Raw genomic sequence first — 25,837 nt, forward strand, 5'->3', positions numbered from 1 at the left:
AATGCTTAGATAAGGTGAAAAAAAACGCTTGTGTAGCATACCTGTCATTTGTACTAAACCACACTGGGTAAACTTCACGTAGAACGATTTAACAGCACAGCAGAACGCACACCAGAAGACAGAATGAGTCCTCTGATGACACTATAAAGCCGCGTATCCATCAGAGTCAAGAAAATCACTTTAATTCACTTAAGAATACAATTGGATTTCATTTTATGACCTGATGAGTCTGCTGTAATTTTCAATGAGTGCCTCTTTTATAATAATGCATTTAATTTCGCTCCATTGTCAGTGCAAGAGATGTGTGTGCCTTTAATAAAACTGACTTTGTCCTCCTTTTCCTTCTGAACCCGTCACAAAGATTCAATATAACAAGAAAAGGACAGGAGAGTGAGCCAAAAAAGTATGTGGTCATGTGTCAGAGGGAATTTCTGTGAAAGATTCAGGAGAGAAAGATAAAAGTATTTTGTTGCCTCTCAGACAGGGTGATTCTGTCAAGCAGACACTAATGCTGACTGTGGATCTGTGCCTGTGTCTGTATCTGTCAGCAGAGGAGTGCCGAGGAGTGACCACAGTGGACCTGATGAAAAGGGAAGGCAGCAGCCTTGGCCTCACCATCTCCGGAGGCTCAGATAAAGACGGCAAGCCCAGAGTGTCAAACCTACGGCCAGGTGGGCTAGCTGCCAGGTGAGATCACTGCTCTGAGATGAGGCTAAAACCTGGCAACCACACCAAGCTGCCCACATGTTATTCTGCTCCCACAAATATGCTAAGAAGTACCAGCCCACCTTATTGGCACAAATGTAGTTTGTTGGATCAAATTGATTCAGTCCCATTATACCTAAAAGAACTCCAAGAAACCATAAAACATTTGTCTATACCAGGGCTATTCAATAAGATTGTAATCAGGGCTAGTGGATGAAATTGATCCAAAATGAGGGCAAGGAAAAATATGGCTTGAAATATGAGTAATATATAAAAAGTGAAGTAAACAACATTGGAGTGCATATATTGTATTTAGTAAAACATGCTGCATTATATTGAAACAAGACACATAGGCCTAAGGCTTTTCTACATTTAAATGGCATCGGTACATGTGACGCAGTAACTCATTTAAAGTAATACCTCCTAGGCCGAGGTCGGTGATCTTGGGCTTAAAAAGGTTGGTGACCACTGACCTAAAGGAACCCAAGAAACCATATCACATTGACCATACGATTACATTTAGATTTCATTTGGATGTCAGTTCACACATCATTGTGTGAACAATTATGTGTTTTTAACACCATCATTTAATTTTTTTATTAACACCATAAAATATTTTTTATTAACACCATAATTATTAACATTATGGTGTTAATTAATCAGCAGAAACATTTGGTCCGCCTGTTTTTTTTTTACAGATTGCTTGATTAAGATTAGATTAAACTCATTTTCAGAGACGTCAATGACATTAAACTCATTTCCTCAAACATCAAAGTAAAATCGGAAGACATTTCTTGGTGATTAACCGGCGTGTGTGTGAAGGGTAACACGCGAGTTTTGTAAGAGTGACACAGCCCCTCTGAAAATGTCTTGGCCAAATATGCCATCGCCTGTCAAGTCCAAGGAGGTTTAAAGACTAAGCTAATTCTTCAAGCAGCTTGTCTTCACACAGCTGTGTTCATGCTTGTGTGGAAGTGCTGGCTAATTTACTGCGTGGAGAGAGACACGCGGGCAGACAGACAGGGAGAGTGCTGAGAGCGGACCGGATGGCAGGCCGTCAGTCTGCCCTGCTGGTCGTGATGTCTCTCTTTTTGTGTCTCTGTCTCTGTCTGTCTCTCTTTCTCTCTGTCCATCTCTGTCCCTCTGTATCTCTCTCCTTCTCTCTGTCTGCTGTCACTGGTGATCCTCAGTAGCCCAAAGGTGAGAGGAGCTAGCAGGGCAGAACATGCATTTAATTAATTAGCCCTCCAATGAGCAGCGTGTTGACTCAGATTGTCATATGTGAGACGGCTTGTACAATCATCTGTGTCACTGTTTGCAGGGCCGTTTCTTCCTATAGGCGGACTATGCAGATGCATAGGGCCCCCGCGGCCACTAGGGGGCCCCCAAGCTGAAAGTAAAAAAAAATGTTTATTCATCCAAAAAATAAAAAAAGTATAATTCATACACACAAAGATGAACAAAATTAGTAGAAGCGGGAGGGCTGAAGCATAGCTTATGGAAAGTAGCCCTCCCGTGCATCATCCTGATACAACATCGGCAGTATTGCGTCAAAAACGTATAGAAATGAAGGAGTACAAAGAAATACAGAAAACAGGAGAAAAAATTAAATAAAAGTTAGGGCAGGAAAATAATAAATGCATATATATATACTAAAACTAGATATAGGGTCATTTTTCTGCACAGCAGTTTCAACTATCTTTTGTTGGAAATGAAAATACTATATATAATATACATGTACTTGGCAAATTAATAATAATAATAATATATGCATATAATAATATATGCATAATTGTATAACATTGTGAACACTTATTTTCAAGTGACTTTTTTTACATTCATATGTTCACGCTGTTGTTTGGAACTGCTTTTGAATGTTATTAGGCATTTCCTTATGGAAAAGCTGTACTATGTCAAAACATTTTTAATAGATTGATTTTTTTAAATATGGGAGTTGTGTGTTCATATTTACCAACTCCACAGACTATTCGTAATACTTTTTTTTGGGATGTAATTATTTTTTGTATATTTGTTGAGTACGTGTTCCCCATATTTCGTAGCAGTATTAAAGGTAAGGGAGAAATAGACTGTTATAAAGAGTATTTTTTTCTTCAAGGATGTTCTTAGTATGATACAAAATACCTATTGTTTTTGACAGTTTAGTCTGTACATAATTTATATGGTGCTTCCAATTGAGTTTTTCGTCAACAAGCAGTCCTAAAAATGTCCATGCACCAACTTTTTCTATCTCGGTATTGCAAATCCGTATAATGCAGTCATTTCTACTCTCAGACTTTGTATTGAATAACATGTAATTTGTTTTGGCCACATTAAGGGATAATTTATTAACTGCAAACCAATTACATAGTATTTCTAATTCTGCATTCACAATTTTAACAAGATCGCCTAGATTATGATGGGAGCAGAGAATTCAAAGTTCAGGTTCAGCCTCAATATATTTGGGGAGAATTAAAACGAGCCGTCTTTATTTGTAGACAGCCAAGCCCCCTCCTGTGTTCTGTGAAGCATTATATGCTTAAAAATCCAATGTAGGATATAAACACGACTAAACTGCAATGATAGCAAAGCTGTGGCTTGTGTTTTTGGGGTAATAAAGTCCAAATCATCGTTGGGCTGTCAGCCAATTAGTGACGTCTGAGGAAGATGAAACATGTACATTAAACATTGTTGAGAAAATGCTGCATCTCTTGCATTTATTGACATTGAGGAGCCGTATTGTTTAACTTTTTAATATCATTTTTTGTAATTTTCAATTGCTTGGTTTTTGTGAAATTAGCCTGTTTTCCTATTAAAGTGTAACATCTCCACAGATCATCTTAAAGGCTTCGGAATCCCCCCATTGTAGTTAAAAAACTGTAAAAACTAGGGCCCCCAAACAGCATCTTGCATAGGGCCCCCAAAAAGCTTGAAACGGCCCTGACTGTTTGAACAGGAAACGCTTTCAGCCAGACGCTCAACACAGCTGGCTCTGTAAATCAGTCTGCATAATGCATAATGCTCAAATTATTAGATTATCATTATTGTTTGGACACAAATGTATACAAAAAAGCAGCATATTTGTAATATTTAGCTCTATAAATGAAAACTTGATTTGATTTATAAATCAGGGAACTTCAAATTGATAGTCAATCTCAAGCTTTTTAGGGATCTGGGGAACTCTCCTGCTTTGCTCGGTTGGTAATCCATCCTTGATTTTGAATGTCTGTTTATGACTTATCTACAGGAGTGACCAGCTGAATGTTGGAGACTACATCAAGTCAGTGAACGGCATCAACCTGTCAAAGCTTCGCCACGATGAGATCATCAGCCTGCTGAAGAACATCGGGGAACGAGTCGTGCTGGAGGTGGAGTACGAGCTGCCTCCATTTGGTAGGTGAAGTTCTGCTGGAGTAACATTCTGCCTGAAAGTCTAATACATGCTTTAAAGGGGTCATATGAGGAGCATTTTCATAAATGTATTGTGTGCCTCTACTTTAACATGTTTACATGCTTTTAAGGTTTAATAGGTGCTTTAATGTTCCTCATACTACCATTGCTGCAGCACTTCTTTTCACCCTCTGTTTGAAACCAGAGCCCAGTCTGCTCTGATTGGTTAGCCGGCTGGTTCTCTTATGATTGTCCCGCCACTTAGCCTATCACCTACAATGTGTTGGAGCGCTAGCCAATAGAAACGCAAGTGTTACATAGCGATGACACTATGTTGCGGAAGTAAACCATGGAGTCCAGTCTAGGTGTTTCAGGTGTGTGGGAGAGAAACTCTGGGAGCCTTGGGATTTTAGCCTATGCAGACCATTTACATGCACAAAAACTAATGCTTTGTATTTTCAAATGCAAAGTAGAAGTAGGAAATGGGTGAATAAATAAGCTTTTTAGTTAAGGCTGGAGACAATAAAAAACTCTGACTTCTCATTTCTTAATGCATAGTTAAAACTGAGCTAAATGTGGTTAAAACATTCAGGTTACATACCATAGTTTCTTTTAGTTACATTTACATATTTGTGAAGCAGAGCGGTATAACCTAGACGTCTAAAAACTGAAAATCTAATTCAGCCCCGATTTAACCTCGACGTGTAGACATCTTCTGACCTGCAAATCATCAGATCAATACTTATTGGCTTTCACTGCCTCGGAGTTGGTCCCCCGGCGCTGCTCCGTGGCTGCTCACTGCTATTAAATCATTAGCATGGGTCAAATACATAGAATTTATTTCCCCACTAAGATTAATGAAACATATTTCCACAATCCATATTTGTTAAATCTCATGATTCAGCACTTACAACACTCAACATTATCATTATCATCAAGCTGCTGTGAAAGCTTTCTACATTTATTTTATGCGCATCCTTTGAGGATTGTGGTGATCATTTTTTGAATCTGTTCTTTCCTTAGTCCAGAACCCATCAGGCGTCTCAACCAAAACCATAGAGGTGTGTTTACACAAGGAGGGGAACAGCTTTGGGTTTGTCATGAGAGGTTAGTGGACGTGATTCTTGTATGTAAATCCTTGAATAAAATAATGATCTTACTGCTATGACTTATTTTGGTTGTATTTATTTTTATTTTTAGGAGGCTTCCACGAGGACTGGCGCAGGTCACGACCTCTGTTGGTTACATACGTCAGGCCTGGAGGTCCCGCTGACAGGTAAAGACAGACATATATAAGCTAGTGTTTGTGTGTACACACTTTTTCTGTGGCTTCTATGCATTATATTTCTGTTGACCATGCATGACTGAGTCTATTCAAATGATTGTATGTGTGCATGCATGCGTGTTTCCATACGGATTTAGATGTATAGACTCATGGATATGTGTTTGACTAATTGCATTATCTTTGTCCACAATAAAACATATTTACCTCATACCCATATTTACCTCATACCCATATGAATTGTATTGTTGCATGCATCAGTCTACGCTGAGGCCGGTGCATGAAATTGTGGCGGTGACACATATAGAGTATCTTCAAAGCAGAAAGGGCACATCTCATCCTGAGGCTGGTGCAGCATCGCACTTATCCTTATACAAACCAAGAGTAAACCAAAACACTGGAGCAAACATGATTCAACATCAAAGACCTGACGTCCGTTTATCTCGTTTATCCTTCATCTCACCTGGGAGGGAACACTCATGTGGAACTGTTTAATGATTTACTGTGACTGGTGCTTGAACGCTTCTTTGAGCATCTTGTTCTAGTCGCCCGTGTGCTATTAATTTTTATTTTCTTTCTTTCTTCTCCAGAGAAGGCACTTTGAAAGCAGGAGACCGAGTAGTGAGCGTAGACGGGATGTCTTTAAACAGGGAAAAGCACGCTGACTCTTTGACCATGCTGATGCAGAGCGGCCAGGAAGCTCTGTTCCTGATTGAGTATGACGTCTCTGTCATGGGTGAGCACACACACACAGGGAATATGTTGGGGGCATGGTAGGGCAGCGTTGCTCTGAGGGTAAATAATGTGGCCGTTTGGCTGCGTAGAGGAAAGTGTCGGTGCTGGAGACGCCACCAGGGGAGTCACACTGGCCCAAGAGCACACTTAACAGAAAAGGGGAGATGGATAATCGTCATTGTTTTATAATAGTGTATTGTATGTCCTCTTGTCACTCCTACATTTTAATATTTTAAAGTAAATTAGGTGAATTTGGATATTGCCAGTAGAGTAACCGGTACATATTGTGTTATTTAGAGGCACATTTTACAATACAAGTAGTTCTTTGTTCCACTCATTTTGACTCATTAGAATCAAATGTTGTCTAAAGGAATGCCCACCAACACAGATCAGTCTGATTGCGTCTTTATATTCTATTTTGAGTTAAGAAGTATCCTCACCATTGGGTCAACATTTAGTAAAATAAACCACTGAAGACTCACTACAGACCCTCCGTTTGGTCACGGTGACTAATTCTCCATAAGATCACAAACTCTTCTCTATGCAAAGTAGGGCAGGTCACCAACGACATTCGACACACATAATCTCCCCGTTTTTGGGAGTTTAGGATCCAGACTTCCTGCCTCCAGACTGAACCAGTAAAAGGTTCATAAATAAGTGAGATCTAGAAAATGTGGATTTGTTCAGGTAAAAGAAAACATATTAAAATGAAAGTACAGTAAAAAAAAGTACATATTGGCATTCAGAAGCGTTATGAAAAGATAAATACCTGATTATGATGGTGATGATAAAAATATTTTATTTATTTTAAACACTTATGTTTGAAAATGTGTGAATCCCTTTTTCAGAAAATAAATACTTAAACTAGCAAACATAACACTACTCATTATGAATGGCTCTTTTAAAAGTGTTACAATATTATACAATATAATCTTATTATATTTGTATCACAAAATATATACACGTAAGGGAATTTTAATGGTATGATTTGTCAATGCGGAGCAATTTACGATATATTGTATACGTCTGTAGATAAGTATTATATTAACAAAATATTTCTCTCCTGAGATTGAATGGGGTAGAAGTATAACACAATATTTGGGAATACTCAAGTAACTCACAAGTATGAACAATTGTACTTAATTAAATTATTTGAGCAAAAGTACTTTGTTACATTCCACCACTGCATATGTATAAATATCTGTTTGGCCTCTCTCATATCTGTGTGTGTTATTTGTTTCAGAGGCAGTGCAGCGAGCCTCGGGCCCTCTGCTGGTGGAGATAGTGAAAGGTCCCTCCTCCAGCCTTGGGATCAGCCTCACTACAACAATATACAGGAGCAAACAAGTTATTATTATAGACAAGATAAAGGCAGGCAGCGTGGTGGAAAGGTGAAACCAACCTCTCCCAGTACACTGCTACACAGACACTTCCCAATAAACAAGAGCTTCCCTGACCCACTCTGCCCTGCTGTCTCTCTCTCAGGTGTGGAGCGCTGCACGCAGGTGACATCCTTCTGTCTATAGACGGGACCGGCACGGAGCACTGCTCTCTGATGGAGGCCACGCAGCTGCTCGCCAGCACCACTGATGTCGTTAAACTGGAGATCCTCCCCGCCAGTCAGAGCAGACTTCCTGTCAGACCGCAAGACACAGGTATGTCCTGGAGGTGACACAAAAGCAAGCAAATGAGCAGGGCAATGCAATGGTAAGGCTTCACAGTGGATGGAATGACTCATTGTTTCAGCTCTAAAGCCTGTGATGTAGTTCAGTGTGTACATCGTGGAGAACACACAGTACACAGGCTGACTTCAGTGTGTCGTCCTCACCATATGTGACGGCTCTGCTCTCAGCTATTCTACCCGTAGCTGTGAGAGCCTAGCTGCCTCCCAGCTGCCTTCTCACATGTACTGTGTGTGTGTGTGTGTGTGTGTGTGTGTGTGTGTGTGTGTGTGTGTGTGTGTGTGTGTGTGTGTGTGTGTGTGTGTGTGTGTGTGTGTGTGTGTGTGTGTGTGTGTGTGTGTGTGTGTTGCTGGCCACAGTCCCTTTGCCTTTGGGTACACCCTCTGTTGGTATCGACAGGCCTTTAAATACGTCTCAAACACACATGCACGTGCGCACACACACACACGTTCTCTGTCAGAGATCATGTTCTGAAGACTTATTTCTGGGTCAGCAGCTGTAGGGCTCCTTAACATGTGAGCATGGAAGGAATCACACACCATGACAAAGAAGCAAGATGTAGTTTAATCTCCTCTGGTTGTCACTGAACCCTCTCTTCCATATCTTTTTTTGTCCTTTATTCAGTTCACAATTTTCAAGACTACTCAGTGTAAACACTTGTGTTTGCTCCTGTTTACTATTAATATCTCTTAATTCAAAATGTAGTGCATGAAATCTCACTGAAATGCAAGGCATGCGTCTTGTCTTCTGAAATTTCTATTAGATAATGACTAATTTCTTGAATAAGATGCCATGACGTTATGATAAAACCATATTTTCACGGCTTCTTCCCCCCAGGGTAAGGCATGATTATAAGATGCAATTTGTCTAATCTCCTCTGGGGATTTAATAAGACTGATATGGCCACCGAGAGATTAGGTGTTAACGCTTCTTTCCACCAGCGCTGATCGAAAACACATTTTTTTTGAGAGCTTCCCCTAGGTGAGCTTAACATAAGCCGTCAGAGCCAAAGCTTCACAGGTTTGATGGAGTCCGATGGAAACTGGTTCTCCTTCTTGTATTCTGATTACATGCAGTTGGGTTTAACCAGGTTCCCTGAATATGGCAAGCGTCCCAGGCACTACTGCAGTCATCCATGTTTCAAGCAAATCCTCCATCCATGTGAGCAAGTTGTTGGAGATTAGACCCCTGCAAATGAAGCAGCACAGATTACTGTCACATGTAAAGCTCTGTGACGATTTTAGCTGCATGAATCTGTAAGGAAAGTTAATTATTGAGGTGATGTGTCATACAAGAGGTTATTTGTTTCCCATTTTAATGCTTTCCATACAGTTTGACTGTGTTATACAAGCTTTGACATGAGGGATAAGACACCTTTCAGAATTTACAATCTGCGCTCTCCATTTTATTCAAAGCAGAAGAAGTCAACACGGTTGCTACTTAAAAGAAACACATATGAATGAAACAGAATTAAATGAAAATGAGTGTAGCTGTCTGTCAAATCAGGTGCAGAACAGACACATCATCAGCAATCAAGCTTTCAGCTGTGTCCAATCAAGGTTGAGACACATGCCTCCAAACAGCCAGTACCACTTCCTGGTGATCACAGCACCGTGGTCAACTTACTCAACATCTTTTTAAACATTCAGGCTCTTTTGAATTAAATCCTGAAAATGATCTCTAGTCTGCATTTAGCTTTTTGGAAGCTTTCTAGTAGAAGTAAGATTTACTTTTTTTGAATCCACCACTTCTCATTCAGCTCTGTGTGTCTAGCTGATACTCAAATGCTCATCAAAATACATTAAACCGCAGGATATAATCTAGTGTTCCATGACGAGAACATTAAATATCAATTACTCTGCTCTGAATTACTCCCCCAGACTCTGTGTGATGTGGTACATATTTAGACATGGGAATGAAAAGTGTGATTTCATGGTTAGGATTTAGAAAAGTGTACAGAAGAGGAGTGGATCTGGTTTACTTAATGGATGTGTTTGCCTTTCCGTTTTGCCGCAGTAAAAGTGCAGAAGAGCAACAATCATCACTGGGACCAAAGCAGCAACTACTGCCATCCCCCACATGCCAGCCACGGGAAGACATGGAGCAGCCCAAGCCACCCACTCAACCAGCAGGACCACTGCAAATGTAAGTTATCACTTGTGACAGCACTGCTGCTGGCAAGACACCATAGCAGGAGACTTTTTTTCTTCAGAGCATTTGTTAAATCTTTTCCAAGAGCTTTACTCGAACACTGTTACTAGAGTTATCTCCTTTGTTGTATGTTCCCACAAGCGTTTGCTGCTGCTGTGGACATGAATACAATTGCCATGGTGATTTAGTTTAATCAGCCCTTTGATACGTGTAGTGCTATGTCTACTTTCAGCGGTGGTGAGCGGTGGCTTCTCTCCTTCCTCCACAGCCACCTCAGGCTTCAGCAGCCAGGGGAGCAACACGCTGCCCTGCCCCATCCCCCCCAGCAGCCCCCGAAACTCCACGGGCCGGAGGAGGAACAGGAAGAAGGACCACAAAAGCTCACGTATGATAAGCCGCATGCCGACCCTTGTTTCCTTTTATTTCTTTTTTTATAACCACCTTAATGGGTGAGTTAAACCACATTAACCAGATCTATTATTTTGTCCACCCCATTTATTTAAATGAAGTTAGTCTGAAGAACAGAAACACCTCAGTGTATTTATAACATGAGTGTGTAAGGGACTGCATTACTTTTATCTACTGTAGATGTTCCTAATAATAAACTGACAAATGAGTGTATGTTGATTCGATTGATTTGATTCTACCTGCAAATTAAAAATAAGGTGAGAGAGATTTGTTTGATGTTCTTCAGGATTGGACATTACTTTTCAGACATCTGTTTTATTTTTAAATTATCATTAGGAAGGGTTCATTTAAAGAAATCTCATTTAAAAAAATGTCCACCATTTAAAAAATAATAATGGTTAGTATTGTAATTAATTAAAACAATTCTGGTACAAGATATCAACCCTATATGACAGACAAAGAATACAACAAATGTATACCACTATTGTTTAAACTAACATTTATTAAGAGGGTAAGATGAGAATACTTTTTTCTGTATTCCTTATTTAGGTACCACCCTTTTAAACATGTTTTTCAGCGCAGTTAAAACACCTTTCCTCTGTTTTGCCGCCTCAGTGTGTGAACAGATTTGACTGATCTTGTGACGTAAATATGACTGACGTAAACTCTGACAGCGACTCATTCCCTCCCCATTCCCACGTCATCTCTGTGGTCGCATGTCTCTTCTCTTTATACTCCACAGGTTTTGTCTCCCACAATCCCTCTCTTGTTCCATTTATCTGCCACTTCTCCACTAATATCTCTCTCTGATGTGTCCCCTCCCTCCCCTGCTGTTTCTCAGTATCTCTGGCCTCCAGTTCTGTCGGGCCGGGAGGGCAGGTCTTTCATGTGGAAACGAGCGAGGTCATCCTGAGGGGGGATCCGCTCACAGGTTTGGGATCCAGCTGCAGGGAGGTGTCTTCGCCACAGAAACGCTGTCTGCTCCCCCAGTCATCCGCTTTATTGAGCCCGACAGCCCAGCTGAGAGGTAACACACAGAGACACCTAACGAGTAAACAAGTATCATATAGAGCAGGGGTGTCAAACTCAAATACACAGTGGGCCAAAATAAAAAAATCGGTACTAGTCGAGGGCCGGATTGGTTGGTTATTGTAAAACTTATTGCACATAACCTGGAACTAACAAAGCTTAAATGATTGCCTATAAAACAACATTAAATAATCAGTTGCATTCATTTCTTATGGCTCTATCTGCAGCTTTTCCAGAGTCATTTCTTATGATTCAATTTGTCCACAGGCCAACAACAGCTTCAAAAAAACTATTTCCCTCAAAGAAAAACCAAACATGCCCTGTTGTCTCAAGAAAAAAAGTGCAGAAGGAAACATCCATTGAAACTCACTTTGCTGCTCTGTAATGCACACTAAGCCAGATACTTGGCATCTCATCTTGAGTGCAAGTTCATCAATGTTTGGGCTCAGGCTCTGAGCTGAGGAAATCCTCAGGGTTGAGTGAAGGTGTGTGTGCAATATACCGGCGGGCCAGATCTAATAGTAATTAGAAATTATCCTGCGGGCCGAAATTAAATCCACCAAGGGCCTGATTTGGCCCCCGGGCCTTGAGTTTGACACATGTGATATAGAGTCACCTTGGATCTAGATGGCTCCACTGCTAATCATTCTGCCCCATGGGAGAAAAGAACAAATGTTAACCTTGTGTCGCAATGAGTATCGTAGCTGAAGGCAGAAGCATTAATATCTGATTTTGTCTAATGCTGTGGTTCCCAAATGTTGGGTCCTGTCCAACAGATGCATCAAAACATTTGTTAAAAACATGTGTGGATATTATCTGCTATGAAAAGTTATGCTCATTTTAATCAGAATTTAATTGACTCTTTACTGGGCAACACTAGCAGTGTGGCTTTATTGAGGCAATTCAGATCTGTCAGTTGATGTAACCACTACTTTGGTTTAGACTGAGATTTCTCAATAGTTATTTGATTGTCATTTAATTTTAAAGCTAATTTGACCCAGGTGATACATACTGACTTAAGGGATCCTCTGACCTTTACCCTAGCTTCAGGAAGAGTCAGGAACTTTGGTTATTACAGCTATGTTTCCCTCACGATAACTTATGTTGGAAACTTTTAATTTGTCCATTTTCTTTTTATATCTTAAAGAAAGAAAAGGATATTATTTATTTAGTTCAAAACACCAAGGAAGATTACAATATTGCAATAACAAATATTTACTTGTTTGTTTAATAATTTAAATAGTACTGTATGGCATCAAGAGAATGTGTTGAAGATGTTTTTGAAATAGGAAGTGAGTGCGTAGTCATGCAGAAGAGCAACAGATCTGGCCTAGTAACAAAAAAAACAGTGAAAGGAGATGAGGAGTCAATTAAGACATTTCAGTACAAAAGCAGACCTACCTGAAGTCGGAAGTCTATTTAATTATGTTTAATAACTCCAGAGTTTGAAATATAATGGCAGTATTAACATTTCCACTAGAGTTGGTGACCTTTGTAGCAAATATGCTTGTTTTTCCAGTCTTTAAAATGATTGTAAGCATGGAAAAAAAACTGGCCTTTGGGTGAACTGTTCACCACTGGCAGACAATTATACTATTATATAGGATACTACCGGTAACAACAGGTCTTCAGTAGATATTACTTTGTTTTAAGGGCCAGGAAACATTGGTGCTTGTCAACACTCAGTATGTTAATGGTTTATTTTCCTTTTATCTAAAAGTTGCAGTCAACAGATGTCCTCAGCAAATTATAATAGCCAATAATATTGACCTATTGTGTGTCTGACAAACTCCCAGGAGCAGGGGTCCCCCATAGTAGATGTATCACATTATACAAGAGGCATTGTTTAGTGGTGATAATCCCCCGTATTGGTATGTAGTCTTGTATTGATTGAGGTTGTAGCAATTAGCACCCTGCCCCGATCAGGCCGATGTGTTGTATCTGTCCTTGTCCTGCAACATAATGATGCCGTGTAGTGCGGGGTCCCCTGGGTCTTGTAACACGATGAGTCCAGCAGCAGTTAGACAGGAGTGACTCAAGTGCAGCATCCGACCGTGATGTCGGAGTCTCAGCCTCCACACAAGGTTAACAAGCAGTGGGGCTTAGTGAATTAATATCAGTTGACAGTGCTTCGGTGTTCGTCGTTGCAATTAAGGGTCTGATGTAAATGTGTGATAATGTGAGATTTTTTTTTTTCTGTATGAGCTCGCTTCAATGGGGTTTTACAAGTTCAAGTGAGGTCTGTGTTTATGTCAAGCCTTGAGGCCATACCAATTAATGATGGCATTTTAAACATTCACACCTCATGTCACACAGGCTGTAACACTCAGGATTTTCTTTCCTTGAAAGCAGGAAATGTAAAGCCTGGTTTGAAACAAGTGTTGTTACGATTAGTAGATTAAACGCTTGAAATGTAAGCATCCTGGTCATTTATGAAGCAATAAATTACCATATGTTATGTAATTTATGTAACAATATTTTCATTCTGAATTGTTTGTTGGACAAAACAAGAAGCTGGGATGCGCTCATTTCAGCCAAACATTTTTTAATAAAGACATTCATCCGTCTGAGAAACTTTACGTTTTTTTATTAAGAAAAACATTAGTTTTATTATTTGTGTGTGATGCCAGCTTCATGAAACTAAACTTTCTTTATGCCATCTTTTTCTTTATGTCTGTCACATTTATATCAGGGTTGAACACATTTCTGTATAATGTCATCGGTTGAATAGGTGCTGTTGAACTCTATCAATTAACACCACAAAACAATTTAAAAAAAAAAAAAAAAAAAAAAAAAATGTCACCTTCATTAAAGTAGGATTTATTTTAGTATGTAGTGGACTGCATTAGCTTAAGCCATGTTTAACTAATTAACTGGCTACACTGGATTTTGTGAATTGATAGTTATATCGTTATAGTTATATAGTTATATAGTGTCGATAGTAATTTATCACTTTTCTGATTGGAGAGAAATTGACAGTATTAATCAGTAATTGTAATAATCATAAGTTGCAGCCCTAGTTGAAATGTGATCCTTTTATTTAATAACAAGGACTTTTTTTTTATCATCCATTTGCACCTAATCACATTTATTCCTAACATTAATACATTATCTTTTCAAATCTTTTTCAATTTTTTTTTTTTCTTCTGCATGTCCCCTAGGGGGCTCCGTAGTATTCCTATTATGAACAGTCGTGGTCAAAATAGTCTTTCAGCAGAGCTTTATTTCCACATTAATCCTTTCTATGTTTTGTTTCTGTGTGGAGGTGCGGGCTGCTGCAGGTTGGTGACCGGCTGCTGTCCATTAACGGGATCCCGACTGAAGATGGCACTTTGGAGGAAGCCCATCAGCTGCTCAGAGACTCTGCTCTGGCCAATAAGGTCACAGTGGAGATTGAGTTTGATGTCGCAGGTATCATATTGTGAAGATACATTCTTATAATGTGAGATCTCTGACTCAATTTGTGCCTTCATACTTACATTTATCTTCACATTTATCTTCCCTTTAAAACCAAATTAGAGTCAGTGGTTCCCAGTAGCGGCACCTTCCACGTTAAACTACCCAAGAGGAGAGGAGTGGAGCTGGGCATCACCATCAGTGGTGAGTTTGTTAGGATCTAGACCATGGGTGTCCAAACTACGGCCCGGGGGCCAAATGCGGTCCCACGGACCATTTTGAATTGGCACTCAGCAAATTCAAAAAGTATAAGGGAATATCTCTTATATTGTACTTCTTAAATATAAATATAAAAATATATTACACAGTAGTATTCATGTGTTTAATAAAACCACTATTCAAATAAATTCAGTCAATTAAAGTTGGAAGCATTTTCTAACATATCTTAGTTGATAAGAAAAAAGCCCAATGACTTATTTACATAACAAGCTTGAAATACACCCTTTATATTTCTCCTTATTATAATCAATCTGAGGCTTCTGTTTTAAGGGATGAGCTGCCAACACTCACAAGCATTATTTACCTACATTTGATTGATTTTGCTAACTTATAACTGAACTTATGAGGCAATATACCTCTAGTGAATGGCCCAGCCCTTCCTATACTTTTCTGTGTGTGGCCCTCGTGGAAAAAGTTTGGACACCCCTGATCTAGATGAACAGCAGAGGGCAGTGTCGCTTAAAAATACCTCACAGAGCTGCATGCCTTTGAATCAGTGTTCTGTGATCCATAAAACTCAGGCTTGAAAGACCATGAGGGCTCATACCTCATTAACTCTGAACAATACCAGACTGTACCATCATTCATCTTCACTCAATGTTCCCTGAATAAACAGGAGGCCGAGTATGATTAGTGCAAAAAAGAGAAAATGAAGTTGAGTTATTCCAAGTGGTTAATCATAAAACTTTATAATAAAAACACTTCGATTGTTCTTCTTTTTCACCAGCAAGTAAAAAACCTGGAAAGCCCCTCATCATCTCCGACATCAGAAAAGGAAGCATAGCACACAGGTATGTCCTATCATCACAGAGCCATAATAATATGACTGCTGAACTCCTTTCCATAGTATGTTCATTTGCACAGTAAAATAAAGCCTATTGAGATTATATAACACAACATAAAATTGCTACATCGACACAAAACACAAGCGTGCGCCTCCTGTATTCGTAAATGGTCATCTGTACAAAATGTGTTCTTAATTGCATTGGATGCAAAATAATACGTATTTGAAGAAAAAACGAATTGCTCAATTTCATTCACTAGATCAAATGTTAATTACAAATCCGTCTTATCCATTCAGTAGAGTGGTCTGTTAATCTTTTTTGATAACATTGCCATACATTTTTCAGTGTTGAGCTGAAGTATATAAATGCTTGTTCATTTTAACATTTTATTCCTCTCACAGGGCTATAGTCTATCATTTAGTTTTTATGAGTACAGAAATGGTCATTGGCTATAGGACACATTAGGGTGACACTGTTTCTCAACACTTTACAGTTCAGGGTAAACTATGTTTTCCTGCCTTGTGTGGGATTACTCCATTAAAAAATAACATTGTTTTGTGAATCCATTGTGTAATACAAACCTAATTTGGTTTGAGCTTTTAAAACTGGATCAGTAGGACAGAGCAGCTCCATTTCAGAAGGGCTCAGTGTAGCTCAGGGTGAGGGGGAGGTTATGGTGACCCCCGAAGGATCCCACTGAGACACAATAGGACTCAGGAGGAGCAGCTCCCTGGTCTTAGTTAATAGCTGTGATCTTTCTCGCTCCTGTGTCCGGTAGAACAGGCACTCTGGAGCCTGGAGACCGGCTGCTGGCCATCGACAGCGTGCGTCTGGAGAACTTCTCCATGGAGGACGCCATGCACGTCCTGCAGCAGGCCGAGGACATGGTCAAACTCCGAATCCAGAAAGACGAGGACAACATTGGTACATTTATCGCTTGAAATGCAAAATATGCATTCTTTGCAAAGTAACCAAACACAAAAACGTTTGTACTTAAGTACAATTTAAATATTAAGTATTTACATTTGATGCAACTTTATAAGACCACAACATTTATAGGAAATAATTGTAGTTCTTACATCACTACATTTATCCTAAAATGTTACTAGTTACCCTTCAGATTAATATTTTATATAAAATGACAAGATAGGCTTCTAAAATAATATTCGTTAGCTTTTTGTCTCATTTAAATGACTTTAGGCTCTTAGCTGTTGAACCAAGACCCCTTTTAACTTCTCCAGTTGTTTCGTTTGAATAACTGAGGAATTTTTTTTTTTTTGTGTAGCTAACCCTTTTGAACTTTGAACTTCCCGAACCCCATTAATCAACTTACAATCCCTCAGACTAATCTAGTGACCCTTTGGAGGGGGCCTCACCCCTAGATTGGGAACCTACTAACAGGGCTGCGAGAAACAAAGATGTTGTCCCTCTCAAAATAATGGACTAATTGTTCGTATAGATCTAAGGAAAGTGTAACGGATATCTATCCCAGGTTCCCAGAGCCCAAGTTTACATATTCAATTGTTTTGTCATTAAATAGTCCAAAGTCATTATATAAAAGAGAATTAAGAAAACCAACAAATACTAATATTCATAAACCTGGAATCAATGAAATTAAGTAGTTTACGAGATATAGTCATTTTAAAATTGTTCTATTGGTAATTGTACTCTTTAATTTAAGGATTAAATACGTTTTCTATCACAATTCAAAAGGTTATGCTCTGTTATTTGTCCATTTATACAGACTTTTAGAAAAATATATTGTATTCTATCTTGGAGTATTTAATGACCGTTTTAATCTTGAGTTTTATGCGTGGAATCAACTGTTTCCTCTATTTGCTGTAGATGAGTTGGAGATGTCGGGCTCTATAATCTACACAGTGGAGTTGAAGAGATATAACGGGCCGCTGGGCATCACGATCTCTGGGACAGAGGAGCCCTTTGACCCCATCGTCATTTCAGGCCTCACCAAGAAAGGCCTGGCAGAGAGGTGAGAGACAGGTCGGGGGTAAAGAGAGAGTTGATAGGATGGTGACACATGCTTTAGGTTGAGGCTAGTCAAATCGGAGGAGGTCCCTTAGGGAACATTTTTTAGAGTAAACAAGACAATAAACAATGTCAGTCTCGTCTTTTTCTAAAACAAGAAGCCTCTTTGTTTCCGTCCCAGTCAGCGCGCTGGCAGACTGACCGTTTCCCGGCCTGTGTGTTGTACTGTCTCGTATCTCTGTCTCCTCTGCAGGACCGGAGCCATCCATATAGGAGACCGAGTGCTGGCCATCAACGGGGTCAGTCTGAAGGGGAAGCCGCTGAGCGAGGCCATCCACCTCCTGCAGATGGCCGGGGAGTCTGTCACCCTCAAGATAAAAAAACAAGCTGACAGTATGTTGTTTTGGTCTCAAATGTTTCCTTTTTTACTACTCAAAGGGGTTTGAAAACATGATCTTGCAAATGTAGTTGCACAATTGAAACGATAAGAAAACTGTTTTTTAACTAAAAAGAAAGTTACGTTAAAAGTAAATGTTGCTTGCCATTCTCCTGCTGAAGGAAAATCCCTGGTGGCTGTATGTTATCCACTCCCATTAAACTTCTTTGGTACATTTTCTAAATGTTAAACAATCGTTAGGAAAGGAGAAATGGGAAGAAAGAGGAAGAACACTAAACGTATACAAACAATGACACAAAGTGTAAAAAACAAAAAGAAGTTGGGGAAAAATAATGAAAATTGCTGGGTTTTTATATCCTTTAATAAAATGCATTGATTTAGCTTTCTTTGAGGCTTAAATGCTACAGAAATGATTAATTAAAACTGATAAAAGTTGCACTTCCTCCTTGTTTGATGATTATTTGAATCTCTGTTAATTCCCAGAGTCTGATGGCCGGCGGCCTCTGGACAGAGAAACTGGGTTTTTAAGCGACACAGAGGATGAGCTGACAGACTCCCAGAAGACCAGCAAACACTCGGAGGTCTACTCTGCCACTCTGCCCAGTTTAGACTCTGCCATGAGCTCCTGGGATAGCTCAGGGTTCGATGCAGGCTACGGTAGCCAAGGTAAGGTCCACTGGATGCTTAGTTACCTCTAATGTACCTCTTTTATGTCTTGCATCCAATAAGGTCATCCTATTTTCTTGTGTGTATTGTTCAGGGACATATCTCCACAAAGCCTCAGATCTATTGCTCAATCCAAATGACTGGCGACGCACGAAGCTTAGGAGCCAAATCAGCTCCAGCTCTGCAGGCCTGGTCCACCACTCGGCGCTGTACGATGGGAGGTTCACTGAGGACGAGTGGGATAATATACCTGGGTAAGGGCTCAGGTCTGCAGTTTACATCCCGTCAACATCGTGTTACATGTCAGTGCAGCTTCTCGTGTTTTGTTTCACAGTAAAGGGTGTCTTTTATTCAAATCATATTCTGTGTATAAGCATTGGAACTGGACTTGTGTTGTTTTAGGTACTTGAACATGTTTTGCTATACCTGAATATTGTATTTTTTACTCTCTCTCACACACACACACACACACACACACACACACACACACACACACACGGGACATGCATAGTTACTCTACAGATCAAGCATTTACATAAAACGTGCATTATTACTTGCATATTGTTTAACAACACATTGTTATAGATTAACCAGTGGTTTACAGTCAGTTCCCCTCATCATGTTTCAGGATTCAATAAGTTATTAATGAGTTATTTCATATCAAGACTTCTGAATAACAGTTTGTGGCTTAAAGAGGTAGATTTATTAAATACTTCTCAAAAAAGCAAAGATTATAGAAAAGTAAAAAGATATATATATATATATATATATATATATATATATAACTAGTAGGTTTATACTTTTTTTCCCATCACTCTGTGTATAGTGCTTCTGTGGATCATTGACAAAAACAAACTGCACTGTGTGAATTATTTTCTCTTCATTTTGTGTTGTATGCTTTCATGTTTTGTGCTTTTCCAAAACTGTCTTTTCTCTTCTTTCTTAGGTATTCTCTCTCTCATCTGCTTTATTAACTGCCCACGAGTCTTAGGTGTTTCACATAGATGCATCTTTTTCTGTCACCCCTTGTCTACAACAAAAACGTTTCCACAAAAAAGCGCTCCAAGGATGCATCAGCCTTATCTGTCTCTTCACACTCCTCTTTTTTTTTCCTGAACTTTTGTGTCACATGCTTTACATTTTCTGCTTTTTTGGGGGGGGCAATGTTACTTTTTGTTGAATTGAACTCTTTTATAAAGGCTTTATCTTATCTAGTGGACTCCAAACGTGTGAGAATTAACAGTAAAAACCCTCAATGTGGTCCTGAGAGGTTTTCAAAGGGATTCCCCAACGTGCAGCCCAAAAAACTGCATTTCCCATGCTGCCTCTTGTCTGCGGCACACCGGCCTCGAGACCCGCTGGGCTGCTCTCATGTTCTGGTTCCTGCGTTGTCATAGATTCGTCAGCCCCCCTCGTTGCCATGGCACCCTGAACCAGGATGACAGCTTCTGGTCCCAGGCTCTGCAGGACCTGGAGACCTGCGGACAGTCGGAAATACTCAGGGAGCTGGAGGTAGGCCCGCCTGTCATCTCCAGCCCCCCCCCCTTTCCCCCTGCTTCCTCCTCCATCTGCTTTGTCCCACTCATGTACTCATAGCCCAGTGTCACCCTAAAAGAGCATGCCAGATGAAGCATTATGATAATCGCCGGAGTGTGTAATCTGTTATTAAATCTGACAACACAGGCCGGGCACCTGCTGCCTCTCTAACCCAGGAAGGCTTTGTGCAGTGCCCTGGTCTCTAATGAGGCTCTGTGGATACTTCATGAGATTATGTTGTGCTGTCCAAATGGATGTCTTTTTTTCTGTCCCCTTTTATTACATGATGCTCTTTGATTTTGTGCTCTTTCAGGCATCCATGACAGGTAGTGCTCTCAGTCTGTACCTGGAGGAAACCAAGACCAACGACGACTCAATGTTTCGCTCTGAAATCAGTCCCATTAAAAGGGAAGCAATGCACTTTGAGTCTAACAACAAAACCAACCTGCACATGTTGACTGGAAGCAGAGACCTACCCCCCCGGGGCAGAGGGGACCCCTCGGATATCGTGTCCCCTACCACGCTGGCACTGCACAAGGTAGTTGTTTTAGGGATTTACACAGTAGAATTCATAATTTGAAAATAAACAACAGTATTCATTATCAGTAAACGCAAGCAGTTACTGACTCCCTGTTGAGAATCATGGGTCCTCAATAGGGAGTCATGTTCGTAACCCCCCCATAAATAATTACAGGTGAGGGGTATTTGGCCTAAAAATGTTAATGTACCCAATTTTGCCCACTTCTCTCTTCCTTTTTAACTAATAACATACACATTTTTGACCCAGTTGCCCTTTCCATTTTTAACTGCGAACAATGTAATTGTTCCTTATAAGTATAAATAAGGTACTCTGTAGTAAAAAAGAAAAATACTCCCTTATTGTCAATTTCTTTCCATTCTCTTGTACCAGCATATTGTACCCAAATCATATTTGATAGTCCATATGCACAACTACAATAATGTAAAGACACATGATTATCTGAGGATTGATTTATCAGTCGGCTTCATTCCCAGTTTGAAGGATGAACATGGGGCAAACAAGTGTCCTGAGGGAACATGCCCATAATGACATTTATACCTGCGTGCCTCCTTCATTGGACTCACTGTGCCTGTTGTACTGTCTAACTGGACCCAGTGGATACCTGGCCAGTCTAGACTTGCAGTATGTGTACAACAGAAACACACAACATTCATTATGCATCATTACATGCTGTGACCTTGGTGTGTACTCCCTGAGAAGCATTGTTTGCTGTCATCTGTGCATCTCAGCATGGAACCGGAACAGAGCATGCTCTAGTGACAAAGCATCACCGTCAGGCAGTGTGGAAATATAAATTGTTTTGAGTTGACACATCTGACTTCATATCATGGAAAGTCATCTGAAGTCCTAGCTTTTAAGTGGTTTCTTGTTGTACCAGCTCAGCTTGTGTGGGTCTGAATTCCAAGAGACACATGACACAGAGACATGTGACCGTTTAAAACGTTGTTTAGTATAAACAGAGGAAGAACAACGGACACACAACTCTGCAGCTCTGTGAAGATACAATACTGCAACAATTTATATGTAGTAGTTTGCAAGAAAAATGTATACAACCTCCACCAGGGACTTTATGTTTTTGTTTGTCAGAGGGATTATGGAAAATGTAGAAGCCCAATTTCATGACAAATGCCCTTCTAGAGTTATCTTACATATTATCATGTCTTTTATTTTGTTCTTTACCCGTGTTTTTGTCCGGCCACAATTTAAAGTTAACATTTTGTGAAAATGTGCTCAGTCATTTTCTTGCAAAACGTTAGATAGGAGAGAGTTATTTCTCTTTATCTGTCGAACAACTGGCAGTTAGCTAGCTAAGAGTAGCATCTACTCCAGCCATGCAAGCAGTAGTATTTATGCTTAGCTCAGATAACTGTCTCCTGGCTGCAGCTTCACATTTAATGGACAGATATGAGAATGGTATTCACCTTCTCATCTACTGTGTATTTATTTTCAGGTTAACTCAGTCTCTTGAGAATCTGGTTTCCTATTCTGAGCGTTATCTCTGCTTTGTCGTGTAGCCTTGAAGTGTTTAATGTAAAGCCCGAAACACGATATGAGCATTTTAGGAGGCATGAGCTCTATGAATGACACTATTGTGTGCCATTATAACTAATCCAGGAGGATCCAGTGTTTAAGGACTTTTACTAATGTAAAAAAAAAAAAAGAAGTCAGGATTTCTAGCCATCGGCTATAATCTTTTGCAAATCTCTGCCCCAAATACTAAATTGCTGCAGTTTTGACATAAAAGCCTGTGTAAACGCCAAGAAAAAAGGTTTTTATGAATATGTGCTGTACTGTAAAATCTGTGTCCTCATGTGTTTCAGGTAACCTTAAGGAAGGACCCCGACAGCAATGACTTTGGCTTCAGTGTATCCGACGGGCTTCTGGAGAAAGGAGTTTTTGTCAACATGATCCGCCCCGACGGCCCAGCTGACCAGGCGGGGCTGAAACCCTTCGACCGCATTCTTCAGGTATGGATTTGAAGAAATTCAATTCAAATTGTTTTGCTTGTTAGTGAATGTTGGATCAGAATGATATCCATCCCCTGTACATATACTTTATACGTGCAAGTAAAAACGTATTCTCCATTGAACAATTGAAACATTTTGACAAATATTTCCATCTTCTAAATCAAAACTGTAATCCCTAATAACCATTAAAAAATAAATAGGTTTGTAGCACAGCCCTTTTTATAAGAAGGACACTTTATTCTTCCATTTATTGTCTCTGTTTATCTTGTGCCGTTCTATACATTTATTATTTACTGTGTGTGAAAGCAGTAAAACTGTTTCTAAACAGCTTGTCATCATCCTGCTGAAAACTACAATGAAATCTCTCACCAATATAACAAAAAGCTAATTTCCCCTAATGTCAATCTATGCCTTTTTTAGGTGAACCGAGCCAGGACCAGGGACTTGGACTGCTGTCTGACTGTACCTCTTATTATAGAGGCAAGGGCCGCCCTGGACCTGGTCATTAGCAGGAATCCTCTGGCAGCAGACCCCGGGCGGCCCGACGACTCCAACGACCGCTCACATTCACTGTTCTGCTTTCACGAGCAGCCCAGGACCAACAGCATCGCCCTGTGACCACACAGATAGACGGTAGCTTTATGAAGCACTGGGACCACACACACACACACACACACACACACACACACACACACACACTGTTGTGCACGGTACATTTATCACACGGTACCTCTCTGACACACCAACAAAGAACGGCCACTCTCACCGCCTGAAAGCATCCCTCACTCACAAAGTTACAAGTGCATGTGTTCACTTCTGCCGGATTTAGTCACTGTGTTCTCATGATGCAGTTCAGAGGAGGCTCTGGCTTCAGGCCCCCCCCCCCCCCCCCACCTCTTTCCTCTCCAGAGGCAAAGCCACATGCAGGCTTATATAACAGGAGGAGTCATAGCTTCTGACTGAGCCAGGATGTTAACACGCACGCCTCTGGAGAGTCAAACACTGCACACACACATACGCACACTTCTTATATATTTTATATCTTTTGCTCTGATTGAGCTTCACGTTTCCATTTATTATGCAATCTTTTTGTTGCACATAAAAGATGCACATGCAATTCTTTATAAAACATGCACGCACTGACACACAGGGTGTTAATGGACTCAAGGTCCAAGGCCCTTATGCTTATTTGAGTAATTTCATACACGACATGGCTGACTGCCCTTGTTTCCATTCTCTTCCCACACTGCCCGTCCCACAGAAGTGACAGGACCTCCAAATAGACTAAATGCTCCCTGGTAGTTTCCAAGGATCGTTGGCTGAATTTAAAACCTCCTTACATTTGAATACCAGGAATGCTTGTGAAGACACTCTACCCTTTCTGTTTTTCCTTGACGGTTTAATCGTTTCTGAATGGCTCCAGAGAGACTCCACTGTTCTCCACAGTTATGTACATTTAGTTGTTTTTGCTCCCGTGTTGATGACTCACCCTCACATTAACAAAAATGCTGTTTTCAGTTTCTGCACATGTTTCTTGCTCGCACTGCGTTTGCACATAAGGCACATTTTATGATTTATTTGTTGAAAATTCCCTCACTTTCACATTTCACACTCTGTGACTCTATATGTGGCATTACACCAGAATGACTTATGGGTTGGTTGGTGGACCATCACTGATGCTTCCTTAAGTGAATTACATCCTTTCCCAAAACGGAGGATGAAATGCCTTTTACATTTTCAGTGATGAATGATTTTCTTGTTCTCAGTCCACATCTGATGTTCCTCTCTGCAGTAGCTGTTTTCTCTACCGTTATCAAAAAGCATGTAAGGCATGGGTTTGTCTTTAGCAAGTATTAAAAAAAAAAACGGTATTGGAAGTTGATCTTTGTTGGAGTGCCCCCTTTTCATCATGTCTGTGTTTTTATAAAGCTTTAGTGTAACAAATCTGGCCTGCTGATCCAGCTGCCTCTGGAGATGAGAACCTGATTCGTTTGTTGGCCGATGTAAAGATGTTGTGAGATAGTTGTGATGTCCTGTTCAGAGAAGATTGAATAATCCTTGGGGCAGTGACATTTTTTTATCTGATCCAGATATTTCTTATATAAAATGACATGTTATACACAGAGGCCTATTTCTAAGGTATTTTTATTAATTTACTGTATCTTTTATTTTGCTGTATAATGTATCATCGGCATGCTTTATTTTTATTTAAAGTATATGCACACATTGAGTATCTTCATGAAAGCTGTGATACTGAATGTGGCTGCACATTGTGTGGTCAATTACAACATCTCCCTGAATAAGTCAGGAATAGTTTCAAAGTAACTTGAAATATTTATTTATTAATATGATTTGTATTTGTTTAATTTATTATAAACTAAGAAATGTATTTCTTTTTATGAGAATAAAGTTCATGAAACCATAGTTGCTCTGGTGTCTCAACAGTGTTTTGTTTATTATGGCTATCCCCACCAAGATAATGCACACTAACCCAAAAGCGTGTCAACAGTTGGGTTTAATGCAATATGTTGTGTTTATTTCAAATTATAAAGACTTTTTGTAATATTTGGCAGCTTAGGTTTAGACTGCCTGATTTAAGGTTATGTTTTTAGGACTTTAAAGCCCTATTGACCGTTTGAAAACATTCTTTGGAAACGTTAGTTAGTTAGATTACTGTCACACATTGGGTAACTAGTATTCTGTGTAAGATCAGTTTGGGACAAGGTGTCCTTTGCAAATGGGGCACAACATGTTATTGTCCATCCATGTTAAGTAAATCATATATCTGTCGCAATATTAGAGCAGGAAATAACTATCAAGCGGGGTTTCTGATCAGTTTTGAGGACATGAATGAGATATTTATTTTTTCACAACATTTGCCACACTTAATATGAGCCTGACATAG

At 39.9% G+C, this 25,837-nt stretch overlaps 1 protein-coding gene across 1 annotated transcript in view; it reads left to right on the forward strand.

Moving 5' to 3' along the window:
* Positions 1-25,346, forward strand: part of LOC117540776 (glutamate receptor-interacting protein 2-like) — a 31,272-nt gene extending 5,926 nt beyond the window's left edge. The window contains 23 exon segments of the mRNA XM_034207616.1: positions 549-687; positions 3,950-4,095; positions 5,116-5,199; positions 5,293-5,368; positions 5,965-6,110; positions 7,353-7,500; positions 7,595-7,764; positions 9,808-9,936; positions 10,175-10,327; positions 11,192-11,278; positions 11,281-11,377; positions 14,645-14,790; positions 14,899-14,979; positions 15,782-15,845; positions 16,618-16,763; positions 17,685-17,829; positions 18,079-18,218; positions 18,706-18,888; positions 18,983-19,142; positions 20,286-20,400; positions 20,738-20,962; positions 22,786-22,932; positions 23,353-25,346. Coding sequence (XP_034063507.1) covers positions 549-687; positions 3,950-4,095; positions 5,116-5,199; positions 5,293-5,368; positions 5,965-6,110; positions 7,353-7,500; positions 7,595-7,764; positions 9,808-9,936; positions 10,175-10,327; positions 11,192-11,278; positions 11,281-11,377; positions 14,645-14,790; positions 14,899-14,979; positions 15,782-15,845; positions 16,618-16,763; positions 17,685-17,829; positions 18,079-18,218; positions 18,706-18,888; positions 18,983-19,142; positions 20,286-20,400; positions 20,738-20,962; positions 22,786-22,932; positions 23,353-23,550 — 3,125 coding nt within the window. The 3' untranslated portion in view covers positions 23,551-25,346.
* Positions 25,347-25,837: the final 491 nt, after the last annotated feature.

The sequence above is a fragment of the Gymnodraco acuticeps genome, unplaced genomic scaffold, assembly GCF_902827175.1.
Source record: "Gymnodraco acuticeps unplaced genomic scaffold, fGymAcu1.1, whole genome shotgun sequence".
Classification (NCBI taxonomy): Eukaryota; Metazoa; Chordata; class Actinopteri; order Perciformes; family Bathydraconidae; genus Gymnodraco; species Gymnodraco acuticeps.